The sequence below is a fragment of the Ruditapes philippinarum genome, unplaced genomic scaffold (genome assembly GCF_026571515.1).
Source record: "Ruditapes philippinarum isolate M1 unplaced genomic scaffold, ASM2657151v2 ctg885_1_1_1_1, whole genome shotgun sequence".
NCBI lineage: Eukaryota > Metazoa > Mollusca > Bivalvia > Venerida > Veneridae > Ruditapes > Ruditapes philippinarum.
The window spans coordinates 312,016-337,666 of record NW_026857915.1 but is presented as its reverse complement, the minus strand read 5'-3'; the positions used below and the strand labels follow the sequence as shown (position 1 = coordinate 337,666).

At 31.5% G+C, this 25,651-nt stretch overlaps 1 protein-coding gene across 1 annotated transcript in view; it reads right to left on the bottom strand.

The window, feature by feature from the left end:
- The window catches only part of LOC132751499 (E3 ubiquitin-protein ligase rnf213-alpha-like), a gene marked incomplete at its 3' end in the record, with an annotated part of 150,663 nt that overhangs the window by 18,232 nt on the left and 106,780 nt on the right, over positions 1-25,651 (bottom strand). The window contains exons 31-56 of the mRNA XM_060741665.1: positions 22,753-22,951; positions 22,285-22,522; positions 22,001-22,147; positions 21,255-21,360; positions 20,706-20,871; positions 20,255-20,423; positions 19,715-19,929; positions 19,161-19,358; positions 18,331-18,453; positions 17,701-17,821; positions 15,912-16,153; positions 15,200-15,416; positions 13,102-13,194; positions 12,573-12,779; positions 12,093-12,262; positions 11,020-11,242; positions 10,690-10,860; positions 9,320-9,382; positions 8,801-8,910; positions 8,289-8,426; positions 7,809-7,971; positions 4,602-4,678; positions 3,901-4,042; positions 3,318-3,511; positions 2,710-2,898; positions 1,515-1,644 (exon numbers count right to left, since the gene is read on the bottom strand). Of these exons, the coding sequence (XP_060597648.1) occupies positions 1,515-1,644; positions 2,710-2,898; positions 3,318-3,511; positions 3,901-4,042; positions 4,602-4,678; positions 7,809-7,971; positions 8,289-8,426; positions 8,801-8,910; positions 9,320-9,382; positions 10,690-10,860; positions 11,020-11,242; positions 12,093-12,262; positions 12,573-12,779; positions 13,102-13,194; positions 15,200-15,416; positions 15,912-16,153; positions 17,701-17,821; positions 18,331-18,453; positions 19,161-19,358; positions 19,715-19,929; positions 20,255-20,423; positions 20,706-20,871; positions 21,255-21,360; positions 22,001-22,147; positions 22,285-22,522; positions 22,753-22,951 (4,211 nt within the window). The remainder of the gene's footprint in view (positions 1-1,514; positions 1,645-2,709; positions 2,899-3,317; positions 3,512-3,900; positions 4,043-4,601; positions 4,679-7,808; positions 7,972-8,288; positions 8,427-8,800; positions 8,911-9,319; positions 9,383-10,689; positions 10,861-11,019; positions 11,243-12,092; positions 12,263-12,572; positions 12,780-13,101; positions 13,195-15,199; positions 15,417-15,911; positions 16,154-17,700; positions 17,822-18,330; positions 18,454-19,160; positions 19,359-19,714; positions 19,930-20,254; positions 20,424-20,705; positions 20,872-21,254; positions 21,361-22,000; positions 22,148-22,284; positions 22,523-22,752; positions 22,952-25,651) is intronic.

Below are 25,651 nucleotides of genomic sequence, written 5' to 3'. Positions count from 1 at the left end.
CATAAAAATCCTGTTCAGGAATTCTTGTGTAATATATTTGTTTGTTCGGTCCACCAAACAAATGTGCTACACAGGAATTCTTGAACAAGATTTTTATGATTTTTTTCCTGTTCAGAAAAAAGGAATAAAATGTTAACTTTATATTTTCATTGGATGTTATATGTCATATATCTTACACAGGAATTAATTCTTGAACAGAATATTTCATCGTATTTTTTTTTGTTCAGTCGACCAAAAAATTATCTTACACAGGAATTTTTGGACAGGATTTTTATGATTTTTTTTTCGTTCGGTCAAAATAATAAAATGCCAATATTTGCATTTTTTTAAAATTTTCCATTCTAAAGCAATTTTGTTTTGATTAACTGACAAAAATGTCTTATAATGTATTTTTTTATTGTAATTTTTTTAGTTCGGGCAACCAAACAAATATCGAATACAGGAATTCTTGGACAGGATTTCTTAACATTTTTTACTGTTCTGTTGACCAAACAAATCAGTTTTTGTCGTAGATTGAATATAACATGATTTTCAATGTCATGAAATGTGCTTTTGTATATAACTTTTCAACAAAATCGAACAAAACATATTTTACAGTAATTCTTATTCAGAAGTTATATTCTAAAAAATGTCAATTTACACAGTTTCCTTTGATCAAACAAAACGTATTATACAGTAATTCCTATACAGAAATTTATTGTTGTTTTTTATTGGTTCAGTTTAGCAATTATATTTAAAAAAAAGTAAATTAACATAGTTTCCTTCGTCATTCATATTAAAAATGTGCAACAATGGTAGTGCTCGTGTGATTTTCTTTGTGAATGTCAACATGTGTGTGCAGTTAAACTAAACAAGGTTATATCACAGTAATGAAATAAATAATCGTGCTTTTTCATATAAAAAGTCCGAAACAGAATATTAACTTATATAAAAGTTTTAAATTTTAAACTTCCTGTCACGATTTGTTAAACAAAATAGATATGAATGAATTCTCCCATTTTGTTATCCTCCCATTATGCTGTAATGGGGTATTTTTCCACTTATGCTGTAATGGGGGATTTCTCCCATTTCCTTAATGGCTAAGTTCGGCCAATGGGAGGATTGTAAATTTCTTTAAATATTTTCCTTAAATACTTATAAGTTCATAAGAAGTACATAATAATCAATACATGTAAAAATATTTTAAAAAATTAAAACATTTTTCTCCCACGTATTTTTAATCCCATTTTATGAAAATGGGGTTTTCAATCCATGTGGAGCTCCCATAGGACCCATAAAATCCAATGGCAGAATGGAAATATCCCATAGGATGCCACACTTTGAATGATTGCCCAGCACTTAACTTTTGTGCTTTCTTTGTATAAAAGGCTAATAATTGACTATTTCCATCCAAATTACTGTTTGATTTAACTTTTTGAATTGAATTTTCATTAAAGAGGGTAGTTTACTTTGCAAAATTCGGGATTTGCAAACTTATTCCGGAGGCTGTTTAGAGACCCCCAAAATCAATGTACCTGTTCATCCCTGTTTATGTCATCTTGTAAATTTCCAGGCTTTTCCCAAACATCTAACACAATAGCAGAGCAGGTGTCATCATGGTAACCAATAAACACATCTCCAACTTCTGTCTCTGATTTCTCTTTCCTGCAATATTCAGTAAATTATTATTTAAAAGGTGAGGAACACACATACAACACCAGGTTGAGTTTAAAGATTTTTATCTGCTACTAATTTTGAGTAATATAATACTCTTCAGCCGGCATTTCAATAAATAGTAAAAGTTTTGACCAAGAGGAGACTTCCGAGAAATAATTCAAAAGAATCTAAGAAATAATAAAAATGAATTTTAAAAGACAATTAGAAAACATAAAGTAACTCTGAACGATGCACTTAAAGATGCAAACCACCAGACGAGCCAAAATATTTTAGGGAAACCAAACTCAAGAAAAAATGTATTAAGATTTTTAGTAAAGTCAAAATATTTTAAGATTCAAGTTAGTATTTACATGTTATGTGCGATTGGTGACTGATCTTTAACACCATAGTTCTACTGCGTGACCTTTCTGTGGTGCTGTTTGCAATGTGTAAAATACCTTCTTTCACTGCACAATGTTTTACTTTTAATTACATTTTCAAAACTTTTATTAGATTTAGAACAAATCTGTAGGCATGTGGCTTTCAAATCAAAGCTTGAATAAGTAAAAAAAAATAGCAAAACTTTAATTTAGGGAAAAGATAATGGCATTAATTGTAGCAAAGAGAAAATGAGAGAAATTGTAAGAAAGGAATACATGTTGAAAAATTTATTTAAATGTTCGATATACGGGTATTATAAATGAACGTTTAGATAAGAATAAAATATTTTTGCAGAAAGGGGTGTATTTGTTTGATATTAAGAAAATGTTTGGTAAAAGGGAGCAAAAATTTCGATATTTGACTGAAAGGAGGTAATGCCTTGGTAGCAGTGAGTTACAAGGTATAATTTGGTTAAAGTAAGTAAACAGTTTTGCAAAATCATGTTTACTGCATGGTAGATTTATGCAAAAACTGAGCAATTTGCTTTCTCAAGATTATGCTTTTGTTCATTGTAAATAACAAACTGTAACTGAAAATTAAGTTTTTTTGTATTATTTCTTTGCTTCGTTCTATGACAAATTAAGCTTTTATTGTCATACAAATCAGTTAAGGTTAATATATAAGAAAACATGCCTTTGATGTAAGTCTGTAGTTTTTCTTTGCTTTACAAACTCCTTGGCCCAGTTTTCCAACTTCTGTTTACATCGCTGTTGTTCTAATGACAACATTGTGTTGATGGTGAGAAAATGTTTCTCTAGACGGTTGATAAGAGGTATAGGAAACTTCTTATATACTGTCTGTTTCTCTGCAACTACTATCAGTCTGAAATACAAAGCATTATACATTTTTATAGATGTACATGTAGTTCGAATGAGGAACGACAGAAAGAAATACATGCAAAAGTATTACATGTGACTATAATTTCAAAATACTTTTTAGAGTAACATCTCCCCGATTCATTTATTTCAAATCTTCATACTGATTAGCCAGAAAAGATTTTTCAGTCAACAGCAGTCATATGCTTTATGAAGTTGAGAGTCTTGCCAGCTTCATGCTATATCAATCTCATGTTTAGTTTAAATAATGTGTACAATAATTAAATTCTAGATTCAAATGTTACAATAAACATGCATTTTTAATTAAAATAAATGAAACTATTTGGTATGAATATTATGACCACATGAGATGATTTAAAGAACTTAATATATTTGAAAAAAAATGACCATGGCATATACAAGTACCTGAAGTCTTTGTGTACTGGACACTTGACTCTATGTGTTCCAAGTCCAAGATCAACATATCTTTCTCCACCAAAATATACATAATATTGATTGAGGGCATCATATAAACTCTCATAGAGATTTTCCAAGTTCAGTAAAACCACAGTATTTCCTGTCTCCATACACACTTTGATCTTGTTGATGTTTCGACATACCTATAGAAAAACGAAACAAAACTTTTAAATCTACATTTAGTTAATGATCTGAAGAGTTACAAACACATTTTCACTTACCATCCAATTAAAAGCTTAATATATTAGAATTATTCGAAATATAGTGCAATCATATTCAATAAAAACATAATTAAGTACAAAATATTTTATAATTTGTTGAATAATTTCAGAAAAAAAGCGTAAGAAAGCAGCATTCTGTTTAATTTGAAAGTTTTGTCCAATTAATTTATTTTTAGCAAGCAATATTCTAATACAACAAATATGCAAATGTCTTATGCACGAAACCTTGACTGAAATCCCTTGCAATCAATTTGACTTAAAATTATAACAGGGATAGAAAACAACAGTAAGCTTTGAAACAATAGCCTGACCTGTGTATACTCCTGGTCACTTCTAAAGCTACTACCAAATATGGTAATAGGTCTGATATCACCTCTCCTAGACAGAATCTGTTGTTGTATGATTGTTAATGTACCATAATTCTCTGTTAACAGTAGCAGGTATCTACTCTCACTTTTTTAAATAAAAACAACTCAACAAATTTATATTTATCCATGAGTGACTTTAAAAATATTATACATTTATATTATCTTCAAGCTAAAAGCCTAAAACTAGGAAAATCTGGGAGATAAGTAAAAATTAAAATTAAATATCTTCAAATTGATAATTAAGCTTTTTGTCTCAAAGAATAAGGTATGAGATTAAAGAAATCATAAGCAGTAAATGCACAAGACAGGATCAAAACTTCATGGGTATCTTGTAATTTGTATAGCTCAATTTGTGTTTAGGTGAGATTTGCTTGGGATTTGCTTAAGATTAGCTAAGCTGAAGTAATAATGAAATAAAATTTAACATTGGCAAAGCTGGTTCCTACTCTTAAAATCACTCCTTATGTATTGATGATACAATATTTATACACAATAATCAGAGATCTAGTCTGCATAACGGCAATAAAGCTTAATAAGTTACTTAACAATGTCCTATTGAACACTCCATCAGTCGTCTTCATTACAGCATATACTGACTGAATAAAAATACATTTCTATTTTGAACAGTTAAAACAAACACATACCTTTGTGTATTTTTTGAGTCAAACAGACATGCCTGTACTAGACCAGCAGGACTGCAGTCTGGATCTGTTCTTTTGGGCTAAAATAATTAAAAATGTATTTAATTTATAATCACCCTGCATTATGCTTTATTAAATGCTACTTTGCAGAAATCATTAGATAATATATCATGTTGACGAATTATAAGGTATTATTTGACAAGCTCACTTCGCAACCTTCTTAAAATGCCCAAATTCTTGTAGGTAGTTCGTTAGTATCTTTATGATATTGAAATGATCACCTTCAAATCATAGAAAACGCTTTCATCGCCTGTTACTGATATTGCATGAAGTCTCTCTCTTTAATCAACTGATTAAGTCTATAAATCCAAGCTTGTCAAAAATAAACTGTCATTGACTGAATCTGTTAGGAACAAATTGTAGATCTCATGAGATATTCTTACCAAAGGAAAGAACATACAATCTCAGCAAGTTTCATTTTAACTTGCGCCTAAACTTATATATTGTTTGTTTACCATCTCGATACCTTCCCACAAAAAAACTGCTGCTCAAAACTAATTATTGCCAAATGACTGTTGTTTTACTAAACACGAGAGAAGAATCCGTCAAAGAGAATCACAAATTTATATAGGACTCATATTATTGAGTTGTTAATATATAAACCGAGAGATAGTTGAATTTACTTTGAAACTTTTGTTCTAATTTTTAAATAGATGCTTGTACAGTATTCATAAATAATTTACTTATACATATCTATTCATTATCACTAAACATGTTACATTTTATGTTCAAGCATTTGAACTTATAACAGAATCACAAACAGGACTTAGATCTGGATACTCAACAAATGGATATACCTTCATTTTATCCTAAATTATAAATAAGTATTTGAATCATACTATAATCTACGTGGATTGCTTTAATTGACTTCCAACAAAAATTTTATTATGTTAACCATGATATATTGTATTCTATTTTTGTCAACATAATATCAACGGTAATCACTATCGATCAATTATTTCAGTGTATCGTTCTGCAAAGGCTTGAAACCGGTTTAAACTCCCCAGTGGTTTAACGACCACTGACCGTCCCAAGGCGGTAACCCTCTGTGTTCCTTCACGTGTTTTTTCATGTCTGTATTGTTGCTTGTTTTGGATGTTTACATGTTTTGTGATGTCTGTCTTGTTGGATTGTCGTTGATGGTAGGTATTTTCTCAATTTCCCCCCTCTCCCATTTGTTACCCCCCCCCCACCCACCTTTTAACCCTTACAGCCCTTATCCCTTTAATTCCCTAATGGGCCCGTTTTAGTTTATATTATTTCACATTACATGTCCCACTCCTTTCACCCTTTTGTCCACTCCAGGTTTTTGTTTGGTGCCTTCTGGGTGCCCTACTTGAGTGTGTCGTGGGGCAGCGTCCTGTGAACGTTGCATTTGCCTTGTTGATCTTTATTCTTGTTCTTTTGAGTTAACACTAATATTTCAGATGCCCTTGAGGCCTAACACAATGTTGTGCCTTGAGCTTCGTCCTTTTCTGTCTATTTATAGATGAACTTAATATATTTTTAGTTGTCATAATGTTCTGACATAACTGAAATAGTTATGATTTTTTTTTGCAGACTATGTAGCTTTGATATCAGACACTTCTTCAAAAACAATTTCATTTGCTTTATGAATTTTGTACTGATTTTAAGATACAAATATATATGTTAATGTTGAGAAACTAAAATAACTGTTTTCAAAAGAGGAGGTAGAATAGATGCTAGAGAATATATGGTTTTCATGTGTTGGTTTGTATTTTACTGATCGCTTATGTCTATATAAAATGACAGAGGACAAGGCCAATAAAGCTATACAAGTATTTTTCATATTGTCATCTCTTTAAATTATTTATGATGCATACACTATCAAACATTTTTCAAAATATCTGATGTTGTATTATTGTATGGCTGCGAGGTATGGGAACAGGTAACATGTCATATGCATCAATATGATTGTAAACGTTTTATTTATGTATTGTCAAATATTGGATGCGTATTATTAATATGCATTCTTCAGAAGAATGTTATTTTTTTTTAAAATACTGGTAATTACTCATTAAATTGGTTAACTGAAATAAAAATGATGTGGATATATTTGGGAAATGCAATCTGTGGACCATCCAATTTTATTTTTATCATATTTGTCAATAGATTAAAAGACCAATGTATATAAAATTGGATGTCAAAATAATCATTAAATGTGAAATTGATGGATTATATTCAAAATGTTAATTCACCTGCAAAATACGATTATTGTATTAATATTATAATTTTTTAGAAGTGTCTTAGCAAATTTTCGGTCTTCATCACATTGTTTATCGAGAGAAACTGCGTTATATAGTTGTATTGAGCATGATTATAGATATTGTCCATTTTGTGAATGTGTACAAGCAAATGAAAACCATTTGGTACTCATTTGCCCACTCTACTCTAATATAACACACACATATATTTCTGGAAAAATCCTTCATATATAAAATAGTTTAATCTGGTATCATCTGAACATATTGATACTATTAAAAAATTTGCAACTTTTCTATATATAGCGCATAGAGAACGAGATCAATTTTGTCTATGTTTAGATAATTAGTACCTATACTATTGCTATTATAAATGCTGTCATTTTGCTATATATATTTTTCATGTCTTAAACATGTCTGATTTTAGCATCAATACATGTTTATTTGTATTATAAATCTTCATGTGTGTACGGACCGGTGGCCTAATGTAACTCAATAAAGTTTTGTCATTGTCATAATTTTTGAAATCCTCGTAGTTCACATATTAATGATATATGTAGTAAATTATATAAATTTGACTTATTTAGGTACCTGAAATGGGATGTTTCAAAGGAAGGGAAATATAATTATTTATTACTGACCTTGGAAATATGTCTTGACCATTTGAACAAATTTTTTCGGTTTTTACCTGGTGATATTTTTGGCCCCAAATGACAAAGAAATCATCAAGAATAAATTCCATAGAGACTTAAAACATTTTTGTTTACTTTACAGTGATAATATGCTTTACTTTTAAATATCCTGGTGATCTATTTTCATGGAAAATGTATCATATGATAGACAGTTTACTGTTTTCGGTCTATGGATGGACATGGGCAAATATGTATGTTGCTCCCCATAAGAAAGGATATGCAAGTAGCATCCTTACCCTTTCATCAAAATGAACAACCTTGGAAAGATTCTCCTTAAAACTCTTCACAGGATTAACTTCGTCCAGACCGCCAAAGTTTCTCAAAATTGCATGTAACATTTCATACCATGTTGGCCTTTGTTTGGACTGCTCCACAAACCAATACACCATTTTCACTAAACTGAAACATCAATAACATCTGTAGCACTCATTTCTTTTCCAAACAATTTACCTAAAGTACCAAAACATACTTTCTCAATCATCATGCTGACAAAGTAGTACGAGCCTTGACAAATATGAATAAAAAGCAAGACAATACTATTATTCTCATAAAGAAGTGTAAATGTTAGTTTTAACAATATTTATTTCAGTTTGTGCAACATAAATATATACAGTAAGCATATACAAACACATTGATGTATTTCGTGGATTGGAAGAGTAAATGTTGGTTAATGGTATTTTAAATTGCTTACAATTAAATTATGGCGTAACAATTACCTGTAAAAGTCTCTTAATCCATAAAATTCCCTCATGTTCTTTGAGGCTCTCTCAAAAATATCCAGATAGGAAATTGCCATTGGCTCTATAAGCGGTTTAATCCAGCTGCCAAGTTCATCTTCTGTCTGACATATACCACTGTTGAAAATTGTAACGTTAATTTTTGTCTTATTACAAAAAGAAATTACTAAAAGACATATCTATGCTGTATTATCTGATTTTATAGTTATTACTCAGAGAGATACATGGTGTATAGGAAATATTTTATATAATGTTGACAACAAGAGCTGCCAGTCTGACAAAGAGCTCACAACCCCAATTGTGTTTGGAAGATAATACATAATGTAATGATAATATCTGACGTTTACACTACCTATATTTTTAAAAAAAATGTTAACAAAACTCTCAAGTAATTAAAAAGATCACGATACGACAAATGTAGTTGTACTTGAAAACCATGATAATACTAAATATATTTACAAAAATAAATTCTTAAAACAACTGCATCATACTTTGCACTATTTTTCAGTTCTTCAAGATCTGGAACTTCCCTCTGTACCAGAATTCCTCTGTTCATTTTGGCAGGATCCAATGCCCAGTTTGATATACCGATAAATGCAACCTACAAATAGAACAGTCAATTTTACCAGTATCTACTTAGACTTTGATTCACTTATTAAATTTTGGGAAAAAACAATAGGTCTGCAAAACAAAGGATAAGCCTCATCAAAGGTGCATTAGTGACAGTGTCCAGGACTATTTGTAATGTATTCCACAAATCTCATGACAGTCAGTTTTGAAGATAAGATAAAAATAGTACAAAGTGAAGCAAAAATCAATAGGGTCAACTGCCTATAAGTTGATAAATGTTATACTGTCAAATGGATTGTATTTATAAAGCTATGTGATGTTCTAGTTAACAATTTCAAATGAAAAACCTTTACACAAACTGTCAGCTTCATAAAAACTTGAAATTTAAGCATGCCCATCTTAATCAATAAATTGTAATACAACAATGATCCCTCACAAACCTTCATGTGTTTTTCTGGCTCTTCATCACCTTGACAACCATCCTCCAATAATGGATGAAGTGTCTGTGTAGAAACAGAGTTATAATGGTAAAGAAGCTTTGTAAGAAATCTAAATCAATAATACTGACCAACAATTTAATTTACATTTAACTATAACTTGTCTCTTAAATTATACAAAGTAAAACTGCCTGTTTGGGAGTCTTACAAGAATGCTTCCATGACAGCATTTCTGTGATAAAGTAATCCGTCACATGAGATCATTTCAATTGAAGGAGAGAAAATAATTTTAAAATTGCTTTTAAATTATTAAAAAGAAAAAATGTAATGTTTTACATTTCCACGCATATTTCAGAACAAAATCCAATAGGAGTTCCCCCATTAAATTGTTATTGTTATGACAGGTAGGTTTTCTCCATTGGGGAATTGTTTCATATTTATTTGTTATAATGGTAGCGAAATTTCAGACCCTGATGTTCTTATTTGCAAATGCCGAAAGTAGTCCAAACTCCTCGAAGGGGTTACTTCCCTTCATATGTACATAAACGCCGAAAAATTAAGAGGAGATCACTGCGTACAAAATTGTCAAATGACAGGTGCATTAATTTTCGTAACGAAAAAATAGTTCCCGATTGGTCGAAGATTTCTAATATTGTGTTATTCTTATGGATATACATGCTTACATTCTTATATTCCATGATTATTTACTTCAGTGGTAAACAACAGGTTAACCGTGAACAAAATATATCGAAATTAATAAGGGTTACTCTAATTAAGAATAATGTGGTATTTTTCAGGCTATTATCTTATAACTCCCTGTGGTCGAGGGGTTTACACGCTCGCTTTAGAAGTGAGAAGTCCGAAGTTCAAATCCCAGTCCAGGCAACTCATGTTCTTTTTGTTTATTTATTTTATTTAATTGATTAAGCCAAATAAACATTGAATTAAATATCAGTGTTGCAATTAGTCTTATAGCCAATTTACTATTGTTATAACACTGGAAACAGAATTTGGTGACACTTTACAAACAAATTGGTTTATAATCTCACAACCTTCACCTTTCTGACATTCTGAGACCCAAACAAATTCAGTGCATTCTGTGCTTTGATTGAATTCAAGTATTATTTACCATTCGGATGAAACATTTTTAATTTGATATTTTTTATATTATTTTAAGAAGAATGTTTTTCCTACAGGAATAATGTTCTGTTGTAAACAAACCTGAATCAGCACAGTGAAACTTAAGAAATGCCAAATGTTAACACAATATATGTTTATAAATAATAAAATTGTCATTCATGCTTTATATCAGAAATAAACATAAGCCTTGAAAGAATTCAGAGTTTTACAAAACATTATTTCAATAAAGTTACCTTAAGTGGCATTCTTGGACTGTCTTCAGCCAATCCTACTTCATCAAGGACAACAATAGAGACAAATGTATCCAAATCTTTGTCTTTCTGGAACTGTGCACATTGTCGAAATGTTGCAACTATAGTATCTGGTGTAGCCAAGGGGCTACACTGGAATGAAACCATCTGAGCCTAAAATAAATACACAAAATAAGTTTTGTCATGATTAAATAAAAATGAGAAAATCTTACTAAAATTAATATGCATGTTTATTTCAACGTGATGATAAAATGATAGTCTTGTTTCTAGAATGAAATAAAGAATTAAATGCGTAACAAAATAAATCCTTACTTGCTTAAACTCCTTGAAAAGTTTCTCTTTGGCATTATTTCCCTGCATAGCATCAGAAACAATGGTTTTGGCGAGGGATTTGGAACTTCCAGGCTTACCAACAAGGAACAATGGGATCCGTAGTTCTATACATACAATCATCATGAAAACATTCTCTCTCAGTGCCATGTTACGAGCTATATTCTTCTCAAGATGAACGTGATCTAGGAAAACTTCTTGACAGCTTATCAGTGGATAAAGCAAAAGAAAGAAAAGAAAAATGAAAACATATGCAATGTTGTGAAACTGATGTTATCACTTAAGAAACTAAGGTTTTTAAGAAAATGTGAAAAATGTGTGTTAATTTGTTGACATCATAGCTCAACTTGTGAAAAACCCTTTTCATCGCATCTGGTAACTATTTCTGATACAAACTTGTAGCTGAATAGCACGGCAGTAGTACTGCTTACGAAAATTAAGGTCAGACATTTATAATGTGATAAAATCAAATAAGATTTCAAGACAACATTGCAAGTTTCATAAAATAAATGATAACCATGACGTTTGGCGGGGAAATAATTCACTTAAAGTCCAACCGAGAGTTAAGAGTCTAGGTAATGACCTGAAATTATGATCTAAGACATGTGAGAGATTTTAGGTCAATAAATTCAGTAGTTGTTGGGATGCAGCCCCAAGTCATTCAAGAGCAATATTATAGATCTTAAATGTGGTTCACAACAATAATCAAAAGGATAGCAGTTAAGTACCGAGTTGACACACTTTGTGCCTCATAAAATAGATGCATGCAAAAAATTAATTAAGTAGTATACGCAATGGCAAGCCATATGATAGCTCCATTTTAATACAAAAAAGCTTTATAGGAGTTCCTCTACACAGATTCATCTTTGACAAAAACCCTTGGAAACACAAGTTGTGATTATTTCTCAATTAATAGCATTTAAAAGATATAATTCTGCTTTTATCAGTAGAACAATGGTAGCTGAATTACAGATCGTTCACTTTCCTTATTGTAACTTTGTAATTTTACAGGCACAGAAGATCTTTTGTAAAAACAATAAAATCATTTCAAGTACTTTTCAATTTCTTCCTGTATTTGTTCCTCTCCTCCATGTAGCTCACAAGGTGATGTAAAATACCGTGAAATGTGTTCTCGATATTGTTGTCTGGTTTTAAGACAGGCATGATAACATATCCCGACAGCCAGGATAAGAGAGCGTGTGATATTATCTATATGATCATCAATCTAGGATAAGAATAACGTTTCATATATCATACTCGTCTTTGTATATCTAAATTCACAAACTTTGAAACAAGTACGATATTATACACGATAAGTACGTATTTCTAATGTTACTAAAACAAATCCTACATCTTTGTAAGCTTCAACCAAATATATCTAATTTAAATAAATTAAAATATAGTTTTATAACATGAAATGTAAAGTTTTAGACAGTTAACTTTCATTAAAAATAGGAAAAAGAAAGATATAGTGAAATCTTAACAATTTTTCAAAGTAACATCTGAGAACATAAATACGATTAAAAACACCAAACCTGTCTATACACTATATCATCTTCATCATTATCTTCTTGCTCATCCTCCTCCTCCTCCATCCCGAACAAACTATTGTCTACTCCAGCTCCTAGTTTCCTATCGATCAGGTTGAACAATGTATTGTTACCTTGACTTTGTTGGTAGAACCAGCTCATAACTGTCAGCACTCTGTCAACATCTCGTAGTGAAACAAAACTACACTCATCCTGAAATAACACAATAATAGGCAAAAGTAATAGCAGGTAAAAAGAAAACAAAAACGTGAAACAGTTTCAAAATGTGAAGCAGCATCAACACTATTTTATACATAACCTTTTCCCGAATTTGTTTGCTTAAAGTTTTGTTTTGACAGCTTTAATTCTTTAGAAAATTTAAAACGATACTAAATACTTCAAACAGCAACATATTTAGGTCTACGCGAAAGGACAATAACTCATTAATCACATCTAATGCAATATTTGATACTGATACGCACAATGATCAACACTGTCGTAGTTTCATTCCAAAAAGGCATGATGTAGTTATTACCTTTTGTTCTCTCATATATTCTTGTGATGCTGTCAGGATAGAACTAACAACCTCAATCAAACCTGGTACATCTGGCAGTTTGTCATCTCGAATCTATAAATTGCCCAAATATTTAAAATGACACTTTCATTCATTATGTGCATAATGATAAAAGAATTCTAAGTTTTCAACGCAATGTAGTTTATGAGAATAATTAAATCGTCTTCTGACTTTGAAGCAGGAATTTTGTATATATTTTTTTTAACTTTTTGCAGATAAGCAGATACAAACTCGTGAATTCCATTTCTTGAAATACAAAGATATGTCACCATAGCAAACTATACGTTTAGTTTCATAAATTTACTTTTAATTTAACTTTGTTAGAACTAGAAATGTGTCGTCACGCCACAGATGCCCCCGCATGCAGGCACAATTTCAGATGTTATAATACTTTAGTTTGTTTTTTTCATTTTACGCCTTTCCCCTACAGTATTTCAGTCATATAGGCAGGTAGTTTCCTAACCATCGTTCTTAGAAAGTTACACCAGTACTAGACTACCTTCCTCCGTGCTAAACTACCAAAGCATCTCCCGGGGATCGAACCCACGCCAGAGAGGTAACTGGATTAGAAGTCATCGACTCTAACCCCTCGACCACGAAGGCGGTTCTGATTTTTCAAGTTCAAGAGGGATAACTCTGTCAGCTATCATCAAACCATGACTAAATTCGAAATTGACTAGTGCATTCTAATGACATATCCATATCTTAAATTTGAGTTGAATATGTATAAGTGTTGGGGAGATAATGAATGGGGAATGAAAATTTCCTTTTTTTCAAAGATAAAGGGGTATAACTCTGCCAAATATCATCAAACCATGACAAAATTCAAACTTGACCTGCCCATTTCTTTTACGTATCAATATGTCAAATTTGAGTTGAATGTGTTATACCCTAGAGGAGATAATGAACAGAAACTAAAAAATTCATATTATTTTCAAAGTGAAAGGGACATAACTCTGCCAAAAATCATTGAACGATGACCAATTCAAACTTGACCTGCAAATTCTTTTGACGTATCCATATGACAAATATGAGATGAATGTGTAATACTGTTGGGAAGATAATGAACATAAACTGAAATTATCATATTATTTTCAAATTGAAAGGGGCATTACTCTTCAAACAAGAGCTGTCGGTAGGACAGCATCGCTCGACTATTCTTAGTGTTTGACAGTAAAAAAGCCTTGATAATGTAAATTTTTTTTAATTTAACAAAAGGGCATTTTTTTAAAACCATGTTACAATTATGGGCCTTGAAGAGAGTCCTATTATTAAGAGTATAAAATTTGAACTTGTTTCAAAGCCATATGTCAATAGGCTATGAAAATATCTGAGGTGGTATGCAAACTTAAATGTAAATTCTAAGTCAAAAAGGGGCATAATTCTGTCAAAATGCTTGATACAGTTACCTCATCCTGTCTAAAGGTTAGGGTCATGTTGGTGCACAAGTGTGCAAAGTTTCGAAGCCATATGTCAATGGGCTTTTAAAATATCGAGGTATTACAAAAACTTTAACGAAAACCCTTAGTCGAAAAAGGGGCATAATTCTGTCAAAATTCTTAATACAGTTACCTCCTCCTGTCTACAGGATGGGGTCATGTTGGTGAACAAGTGTGCAAAGTTTCAAAGCCATATGTCAATAGACTTTGAAAATATTTGAGGTATTACAAAAACTTTAACGTAAATACTAAGTCGAAAAAGGGGCATAATTCTGTCAAAATGCTTAATACATTTACCTCCTCCTGTTTACAGGTTAGGTTCATGTTGGTGAACAAGTGTGCAAAGTTTCAAAGCCAAATATCAATGAACTTTGAAAATATTTGAGGTATTACAAAAACTTTAACAAAAATTCTAAGTCGAAAAAGGGGCATAATTCTGTCAAAATGCTTTATACAGTTACCTCCTCCTGTCTACAGGTTGGGGTCATGATGGTTAAAAAGTGTGCAAAGTTCAAAGCAATATGTCAATGGACATTATATGGCAGGGGCATAATAAAAATAAGGGCTTAACTGAATGGAAAAAGAAACATTTTTAGGTAGTATACAAAACATCAACTTACATATCTTCTGACCATTTGTCTGATATAAAGGTCTTCCACTTGTGTGTTCAGCTGACCAAAGTCCCATACCAGGGGCAGTAAACTTTGTGGTAGAGGCTGGACCCTATACACAAGGCGTCTCATTGGTACCCGCCCCAGTCTGTCTGTTGTTTCATCAGCATCCACATGATAACCAAGTCCTGCTTGCTCTAACTTTTTGATTAGCTTATCTGAGTGCCTAACATCAAAATAGAACAGGTCTTTAAGATGACCGGTCCAAATTCTTTTTCATAGAATACTGTCGTAGATAAAACAATGTTTGACAAGGTTTTTATGTACCAATTATTTTTCTAATTCAAACAGTGCCTAAATGAAATTGTTTTCACTTGAAAAACTGTACTTCAAATAAAAAATCACTGTCATGTATTCAAGATCATGTAGACACTTCCTAATCTCTTTAAATGTGTGAATACATATTAATACTTGTCCTGCCAAATTTTTCTAATGAGCTTGCTCTTCTTTAATTACCAATAAGCAAATAAAGAAACATGAATATAATGTTACTTTTATCAAGTATCAAAGAGAAAACGTTAAACGTTTAGTAATATAAAAAATACTATCTGATGATCAAGTTAAACTGAACATTTATTACAGTTTTGATTACATTGAGAAGTACTTGACTACTGAATAGTTTTCATGTGGTAGCAATCATGGTAAATACAGAAAAACATACTTTCTGTATGGGTTACAAGCGGCAACCATTTTTAGGTTTTCACACAATTTCAGTTTCTTTCCTTCCATACTTTTGTCACACATGATTTCTTTAATAAGTCCAATAGCTTCTGTTGTGTTTGCTTCATCAAAGAACAGAACAGTGTAAACTTGGTCTCCGTATTCATCTTTGTTTGTCTGTGCAATTTTCTCAGCTTGTTTAACTTTCCTAATTATGTCTTTGTTAGTCGTCCCTCCATGAACCTAATAAAAGATTCATATAATTCATATCATCAATTTCTTTATTTTTTGTAATATTTATTTCATTAACACTAATATTCCGAGTGAAATAGCAATAATTAGTGTCATAAAATTAATATTATCATGATAGTAGAACTGGGATCACATCTCTTACAAATTGTAAATTACATATTGTAATAGAAATCATACCACAATATTTAAACGAACGGTAACAGGTTGTAGTACCTCTTCTATTTAATAGAGATGTTAAGAAAATAACATTGGACTAGTTTTTTCATTTCAATCAAAACAAAAACACACTTTGCTAAAATATTTTTTTTATCAATGAGGTAATGTTAAGGTCAAATGGCATATTTCTTTACATCATTTACCCTAGAATGAGACACTAAAGTCGGCATTAGAGTAGAAGCATGTACCAATACATATGGGTGTGTCCTTCTTGATAAACCTAAAACAGGATTTTAATCTACAAGATGTTAACAAGTTTGTTTTATTGCTTTTTTTGGGGGGGGAGGGGCGTTATCTTAGGGTCCAAATGATTTGCCCTTTCCGACTATTTGCTCTGTTCAATGGTTTGCCCCTTCCCAAGGATTTTTCCTAGTAAACATAGTAGTTACTAGAAATGTGTCCATAGGACACGGGTTCTCCCTCACTCCACTGTTTTGTCAATCTTATGACTCTAGGTCAAATATTTCTTGGGCTACATGTGCCACAAGTTGAAAACTAAAAATCTTTTACTAAATCAAGGGCAGGAACTTTATAAATACTGAATAAATCCACAAGCCAGCCCTAAGGTGCACAAGTACATAGCCTACCAACATTCTTGTAAATTTTCAGACCTACAGGTCAAATATTCTTTGAGCTATGCATGAACAAGTTGAAAATTGCTGTGCAACATTCCTCTTAGGTTTCATGACTCAAGGTCAAATACCTTTTGGGTTATGTGCGACGCAAGTTGAAAATCGTAAATGTTTACTAAGTCAAGGACAATAACTCTAAAAATACTAAAAAAATGCACACAAAAATACCCAGGTGCACAACTACACATGCTGATCAACATTCCTGTAAAGTGACATGACTCTACGTCAAATACTTTTTGAGTTATGTGCGACACAAAAGAGAACGGACGGACGGACGGATGACAGACGGACAAGGGGGTAAATCTAAATGGCACAAAAATTCGAAATAAAGCAGGTAAAAACTGTTTAAATTTAAATATTTATAAGTCAGTGTTTGCTGTCCGCTGTTATTGTTCTTTCTAGCGAAGCCATAAACATATCCACTGACAAACCTTACCAACAAAACCGTATTATTTAAGCCAGATATCTCCAGTTTTTTAATCCAAATTAGAGCTTAAGATCCTAACCCAATATTATATTCTTTCGACAAATGTTGTGTTATCTAAATATGGTAAATGTTGCAACTGACTTCTTTTAAAGTATCCTTAAAAATCCTATTATCATTATAACCATTTTTACAATAAATTTTCTATTAATTAGCAATTAATAACTAACAAATTAATTTCAAATTCATAAAATGGTTTTTAGTACCTTCATGAGAATCATGTTTGTCATGTTAACACCAGGGGGTTGTTGTAGAGAACACATAAACTTGACCAATCTTGTTTTACCACAACCTGTCTCTCCCATAATGATAACTGGTATATCACACCTTAAAACAGGCAGAAAAAAAAGTTGTATGAAATACTAAACAAGATTTTCTTAAAGTACTTAAAATATTAAAATCAGCATTATATTGAAATGACTTAAAATAACAAAACAATGTCGTCAAACTTACATGGCTCCATCACACATGCATTAAGACTTTTTGCATATCTAAACAATTTGTGTTTTAACATTCTTAGGTATTCTTTACCCAACATAGTTTAAAAATATTACATGAATAAATATCTAACATCATAATTAATTTGCAAAATAACTTACTCCGGATGGATCGAGTTTTAATGTAAAAACAGTCATAAACCTTTTGCAATACAGAAGCAGAAAAAATAGATTTATCATTTGAAATTTCAGTTGACGCCTATAAAAACTCAACCGTCACAGTATGTTTATTACATATTCTGTAACTAGAATTATGAACAGAAAAAGTGCATAATTGGTTAGTTATATCAAAATGACTTCATGTAAACCCATTTTAACAATTAAATGTTGTTTACATACCTAAACCTCATATATATTGCCATGATCTTCTTCACATTGTCAGTTGTCAACTCATAGGTGTCATCAGGATCATGAGGCATATCTAAACCCATACACTTACATAGCTTCAAGATTTTTTCGTGTCTAAAAATTATGTAAAATGATTTACTATATTCAGGCAGCATATACTATTCAATTATAATAATGTACCAGTCCTTCATTCAACAACAATTTCCAAGTAAACTCATTAAGGCTTTGAAATTCTGAACACTTACGTTCATGTGCTTTTCTGCAATAAGACATCTATGTTTACCTTTATTTTGGAAGATGAATAACATATGCCAATCGTGTTTAACAGAATCATCAATGAAAACCATATGTAGTGCAGAAGACAAAAAACTGTAACCTTAAACAAATAAAAGTTAACCCAGGCAAAATTTGAGCAATAAAGGACATACATAATGTATAAAGGCATTACAATATACATGTACATTTAAATATGTAACTGTACATAAGCAGTACCACATATGCTTACAGCTTCCACAAAATATAAACTGTAGATAAACTAGAGATTTAACTTAAATCCTTTGTAGCTGAGTGGCTTCTTCCTAGGTACCTTTTATTTGTACTCATTTCGGTGGATTTAAATCTAATTTGGAATTTTTATATAACAAATTTATTCAATATATAGAGGGGTATCTTAATCCTTTTTCCAAACTAATGGCCATTTCATAGGAATATCAGCAAATACCAAATATGTCCCTTTTTTGTCTTTCCATTGTGTTTAAAGTTAGGTTTGATAGTAACCTGAATGCTAAACTTAGTACTGAATAAATTTCTGTACACTGTACCTAGGCAGGTTATCGAAGTTTTCTTGTATTGGTGCATGGTTTCTAACAAGGGAGTCATACAAATTCGGTGTCATTATTCCTCGTTCTAAAACTTTCCCTGTCTGTTGATCTATCAAGTTTCCTGAACTTTTCTCAATATAAAAGCCAAGGAAGGTGAAACTAAATCTATCAGAGTTGAAAAACAGGTATGGATGTGGACTGAAAAAGTATGAAATATGTGTGAAACTTTGCCATGTATACAAAATATATTATTTTTTAAATATTATAACCTCAGCATGAACAACTTAGAAATAAATGTACAATTTAAAGAAATTTTTGCAAATGATATTTCAAAGTGTCAAACATTCAATTTTCTGGTTAGCCATCATGAAAGAGATCAAGATTACAAAATACATAGTTCAGTGTTTAGGGCATGTAAAATGCTGCGCCTTTCAGTATCTCTCACGAACAAATTTTATCAAACAGTCCTTCAATATGGTTTTTCGATACTTTCAAGAAACCAAATTTCAAGAACTACTCAATACATACTGCATTTAATTTTAAATCAACTGTACCTGCTCTCCCATGTCCTTCTCATTTGATATGCCTGTAACACACTATCATCATTATTTTCCTCCTCATCACTATCCTCCTCATCAACATCGTCATCATCATCAATATCACTTTCATTTTCACCAACATCAATTTCCATTTGGATATTATTTTCTCTGGTTTTTGGTTTAAGCCCTGGTGATTCTTCCTTCATATCCAAAGATCTTGTTGAAAAATCCTAAAGTGCAAGTGCGACACCTATCATGAACTTACCAATTAACTCTCAATTTGCATTCAATCTGACAAATTCATTATTTCTTATTTGTCAACATACTTTTTGTCAGTATTCCATAATAAAATTAACACCAATTTATAAGAATGAATATACTTGGTGACTTAAATACCAATTTTAAAACAATATTATTTCAGAACAATATGAACTAGATGTTAATATTTGTCCTGAAAAGCTCCCAATAAGCATTCTGGCCAAATTCATTCCAAGAACTGGTGTATATCATTTAACAATTTCTTCAGCTGAACTTATATTAAGAAAATTATCATACCCTTGACATCTGTATAAGAAATCTGAGGACAAATTTAGAGAATCCAGGAAGATCTTCTGCAGCAGCTGCACTAACAAACATGTTATTCTCAAAATCTACCAGCTGTGTGTTCAGAAACCAAACAAAATGATGAAGCTCTGACCAAGATGGATCTTCTAATCCACAATGTCTGGAATAAGGACATTTTTAATGGCCAATAAGGTAAATAATATCATACTGGTATAAAGCATCAGTAAAGTAATGATTGAAAAAAGGAAAATGTATTTTGGAAACACAAAATAATGGCCATTGAGAAAATATAAAATGAGCATAACCTTGGGTAACTGACCAGATTCTCTACTTTTGAAATGACAGTAAGGAAGTGCGTATACTTTCAAGTCATAGGTACAAGTAGATAGTTTCAAATATATTTTGATATCATTTTAAGAACATTAGAAGGATTCACTGGAACCTTAAAAGAGTTTGTAGACATGTTTCTGGATCTTCCTCTGGGTCGTCTGGTTGGACATCATCAAGTTGTCTCCTTTGATCTAGTCTCAACAAGTACTGGAATGTACGCTGGAATACTGGGCTTCTAAACTGTTGCTCATCAAATAACTGATCGGAGTCCTTGTAACCTAAATATATCAGACAAGTAAACATATACTTTTGTAATTTGTATATTAGGACTACATTTCAAAGACATCTCAGGATATCGTCTGTGAGTACCGCTATCTCTCGAATTATTCCTTAAAAGTAAGGTAATTAAAATTGTTCAATTTTGATATTTCTTAATTTAGTATTATGTCTTGTCTTGCAACATGTATTTACCTGGTTCAATTAAATGTATCTTAGTACATCACCATCAGGTCGGAAGCTAGAGTTCAATAATATTTATAAAAATTTTCCTCAAAATTTTCTATAATTATTTATTGGGATTCATACGTGCACCTGAAATATTTATCCATCATGAACTATACGATATGCAAAAATTAAAAAAAAATACTGTAGTAATGTATACCTTTCAATTGTACCCCAGAATAAATTTGCAAACTTTCCTGAGGTGATCGACATGTAAGATCTGGTAAAATATTCAACATTGGGTGTGCATACTCTAAGTCATCTACCTTTAAATCACAAAAACAGTTTTTCACAAAAATAATCAGCAGCAAATATTCACATATTCAATGTTAAACAATAAATACAGGCCATATATGATAATAATGCTATAATTATTTATTGCCGCTATTCGATATTAAATTTAAAGTGATAAGTTTCCAGAGCAACACTTCAATGTCTAAAACAAAACTTTGTTTTTTTCTAAATACTTCACTCCTAAATATAAATTCTAATGAAAGCAGAGAGTAACTAACTATTTATTCAAGTGAACAATGCATTTTTAAATTTGATTGCGGTGAAGTGTATAAAATGAAAATTTAATCATTTTCCTACGGTTTGTCCCAGGAGAAGGATTAAAGTTGAAAATTTGCCAGTCCATGTCACATAAACTGTCTTAAATAGTGTTAATTTAACCAAAAATTTAAGCTACGTCTATCTGAATAAATACTCTACAAGCCGAAGTCAAAGACTAAGTTAGCTTGAAGCTGATCCAACATTGCTCATTTTAAGCTGTTTTTAAACGTATTAAAATCTATCACAAAATATAAACAACAAATCACTGTTTGTGATATAATTGTGCACACATGTGTAAAATCATATTAAGTTGAAATGCAATTCTGTTTTTTAAGACATGTGGTAAATGGTAACCTTTCTATTAGTAGTCTGCATCATTAAAGGCATGGTCTCAATTAGGTACAGATCGGTAGGAGATTTCCTCCAAACAAAACCTGTCTTGTCTGTCAAACATCCAAGAAGCAAAAGGTTGAACAGTAAATAGTCAACTCCATTTTCCACCTGAAAAATAATTGAACAATCTATCATCTTAAAAATTTATAAAAATGTATCCATCCTACTTACAAAAGTTAAAGTATTATGTTTTTTATAAATATAAATATGAGTCGTAAGGATGTAAATTGAATTTATAAAACTACCTCATGAGCCACATCAATGTGGAAGAGTCTGGCAGTGACCTCATCTGGTTTTGCTGTGTGTTCTAGAAGTCTCTCTATTAAATAATGTAGATCTATAGTTTTCTCTTGTAGGGGTATAGACACTGTCACGGTATTAACTGCCCTTTTGTTCAATCGAGAAACATCTGTCTCTCTCCTGTTTTTATACAAGGTTTTCCCAACTCCTGCTCTCCATGATTTAATAACACGAACAGAATACCTACAATTAGTATGATACATCTGTATATTTTATCTTTTCATTAAAGTTGTGATACTTGGAAGCACAGAAACACACTAAACCTAATTTCACTAAAAGCTGGTCTGACCTTATTAATTTAACATTCATATCAATTAATACATACATGTATCTAATAATATGTTTATTACATTTCGGGTATATACATGTATATATATTGCTAAAGAATACAAATATTTACTAAATTCTCTGACCTTTGATGATCAACACTAGCTGCAGGTCTTGCTCCAGATATAGTTGTTTGTGAGACTGTAAGTTTGGTTGATAGGTATTCCCGTAGGTGAGATATATTTCCCAACAATGGTTGTCTCTTGAATTTGTCCAGGGAAGAGGCCATTGTGGATTTATACTCATTGTCAGAACCACATATAACAAGGAGATGGTAATTCAAGTCTGAAATAATTGTATTTTCTTTCTTTTTTCTAAAATATTTTCAATTTGAGTGATACTGCCAGCCTGCTTATTTTGGCTTTATGAGTTAAAAAACTAATAAAATTTGATGTTAAATTCATGCACTAGATACTATTTCGTTTAAAACAAAATAAATTCCAGTTCTAAATTTATCAAATTTAAGATACTCGATACTACAGTTCAGCAGGGTCTTTCAAATAGATTCTATTCTACATTGTGTTCAGGCATACGTTTAGTTTATCATAAAGCATAACATTTCATTCTATTTGAAGTAACCTGTGTTCGGTCATACTTTGGTTATTATTTAACTTGTGTTTAAATCAAAATTAAGTAGCAGAAAAATAGGTGCATAATTCATGCATTTTAGTCACTCTTTAAAACAAAACTACAGTATTATTAATACAAAATTAACCTTATTTAAAAATAAAACTAGAAATGTGTCATCATGCCACGGATGCCCCCGCATGCAGCCAAAATTTCAGATGTTATAATTATTTAGTTCCAAATTTGTTTGCACAAATTATTTTTTTAATTGTAAGTTCAAAAGCCCTTAAAAACTTTTCAATGTTAACAACAAAACCATTTTCTATACAATGTTCAAGGCAATGGGAAATTATTCAGTCTTAACCTTTTGAAAAAAAAGCATATTTCATATTTGTAAGCCAAATAATGGCTACATAATTTCCACAAAAGTATGAGTGCTGAAAAACTGAAAGTTCAAATTTTTCCAACATTCAAGAAAGATAAGTTTGTCAAAATCATTGAAACATGCCAAATTTAAACTTAAACTGCTTTATTTCCTAAGATGTTATCTATATTTTTCCAAAAGTGAAAGGGACCCAACTCTGCAAAAATCATCGAACCATGAGGTCCGAAAGTTTAAACAATTTGACCTGCGCCCTTCCTTTTTGACATATTCATTATGTCAAATTTGGAGTTCTAATATGTAACACTGTTGGTGAGGGATAATGAACAGAAACTGTAAATTTATATTATTTTCAAAGTGAAAGGGGCCAAAATTACTCTGCAAAAATCCATTGAACCATGACCAAATTTTCAAACTTTGGCCTGGGCATTCCAAAAACATATCCAATATTGTCAAATTTGAAGTTTGAATGTGTTTGTAAACCGTTGGGGAGATAATAAACAGAACTGAAATTTCATAATTATTTTTTAAAAAGTGAAAGGGGCACAATAACTCTGGGCAAATTTCAAAACCATGACCAAATTCAAACCCTTGACCTGTATTTTTCTCATGAAATTATATCCAATGTCAAATTTGAGTTGAATGTGTTTGTACCGGTTGGGGAATAGAACCGTAGTTGGTAATGGAAAACTTTGAAAATTTCATATTATTTCCAAAAGTGAAAGGGGCATAACTCTGCAAAAATTTCTCGAACCATGAACCAAAATTCAATCTTCTTGTTGACCGTATTTTTTCATGAACATATATCCCATTGATGTCAAGTTTTGAGTTGAATGTGGTTGTAACCGTTGGGGATAATGAACCCGGAAACTGAAAATTTCATTTTATTTTGAAGTAAAAGGGGCATAACTTTGCAAAAAAATCAAGAACCATGACAAGAATTCGAATTTTTGACTTGTATTTTCCTCATGACAATCCATATGTAAATTTGAGTTGAAAGTGGCACCGTTACTAAAGATAATGAACGGAAACTGATGATGACGGAATGACAGGAATGACGGAAATGACGGAATGACGGAAGGACGGAATGACGGAAGGACGGAAGGACGGAACAGGGTAACACTATATGCCCCGGCCATTACATGGCGGGGGCATAAAAAATAAATATAAATAAGATTGCAACTGAATATTAATTATTTCACAACTCTAATGTTTCTGTCATATGCTTTGAAAATAAAATATGGCAAATTTCGAGTGAGCTTGACATGAAAGCTAAACTGGAAATTAAATAAAAGCAGTTTTGTGTCATAACTACAATAAACATTAGCTTGAATTAATTAAGCTCCCTTTTTATTGAGACCGAAGTTTACCTCATGATGCAAGCAAGTTTAAATCGCTGATTTTAAAAGTTACAGGTGTATTTTACCTGTCAAACATGCAAGTGAAGGGAGCAAACTGGTTATTCATTTTAATTTGATCCTTCCATGGTTGTATGAATTCTAGGTGAAAGGTCTGATAACCAATTGTAGGAGCATTCTAGACAAAAGCCCCCCACCTAAAAATGCATTGCCCTCTCGTAAAATTTGCTGGTAGGACAGGGCCTTTTCCATGAGCTTTACTGGTAATAATCTTAAAAGCATCATTTGTTCGAATTTTATACAGTGGAGCCTTGCTAATCCGAACCCTTCTAATCCGGAATCCTTTCTTATCCGAACGAAGTGTCCAGTCCCGATTTTATTCGTTCTATTTTCAATAGTAAAAAAACCTTTCGGATCCGGAACCTGTCTACTCCGAATTCCGGATGATTTTTTCAATTTTTGTTCTTATTTTACTTTAAAATTTACCTCTCGGATTCGAACAGATTTTGCCAAATATCACACCTTCATTCAAAATAACAAATAATCGCGAATCTTGCAGGTGTAAACATAAACCAAAATGATAAGTGTAATTTCGTTTGATTAATGGGTGAAACGTATGATCTGCGAAGGTGTGAAAAATTACACTTAGCTTGTCTTGATATCTGTCTATAATTGCTT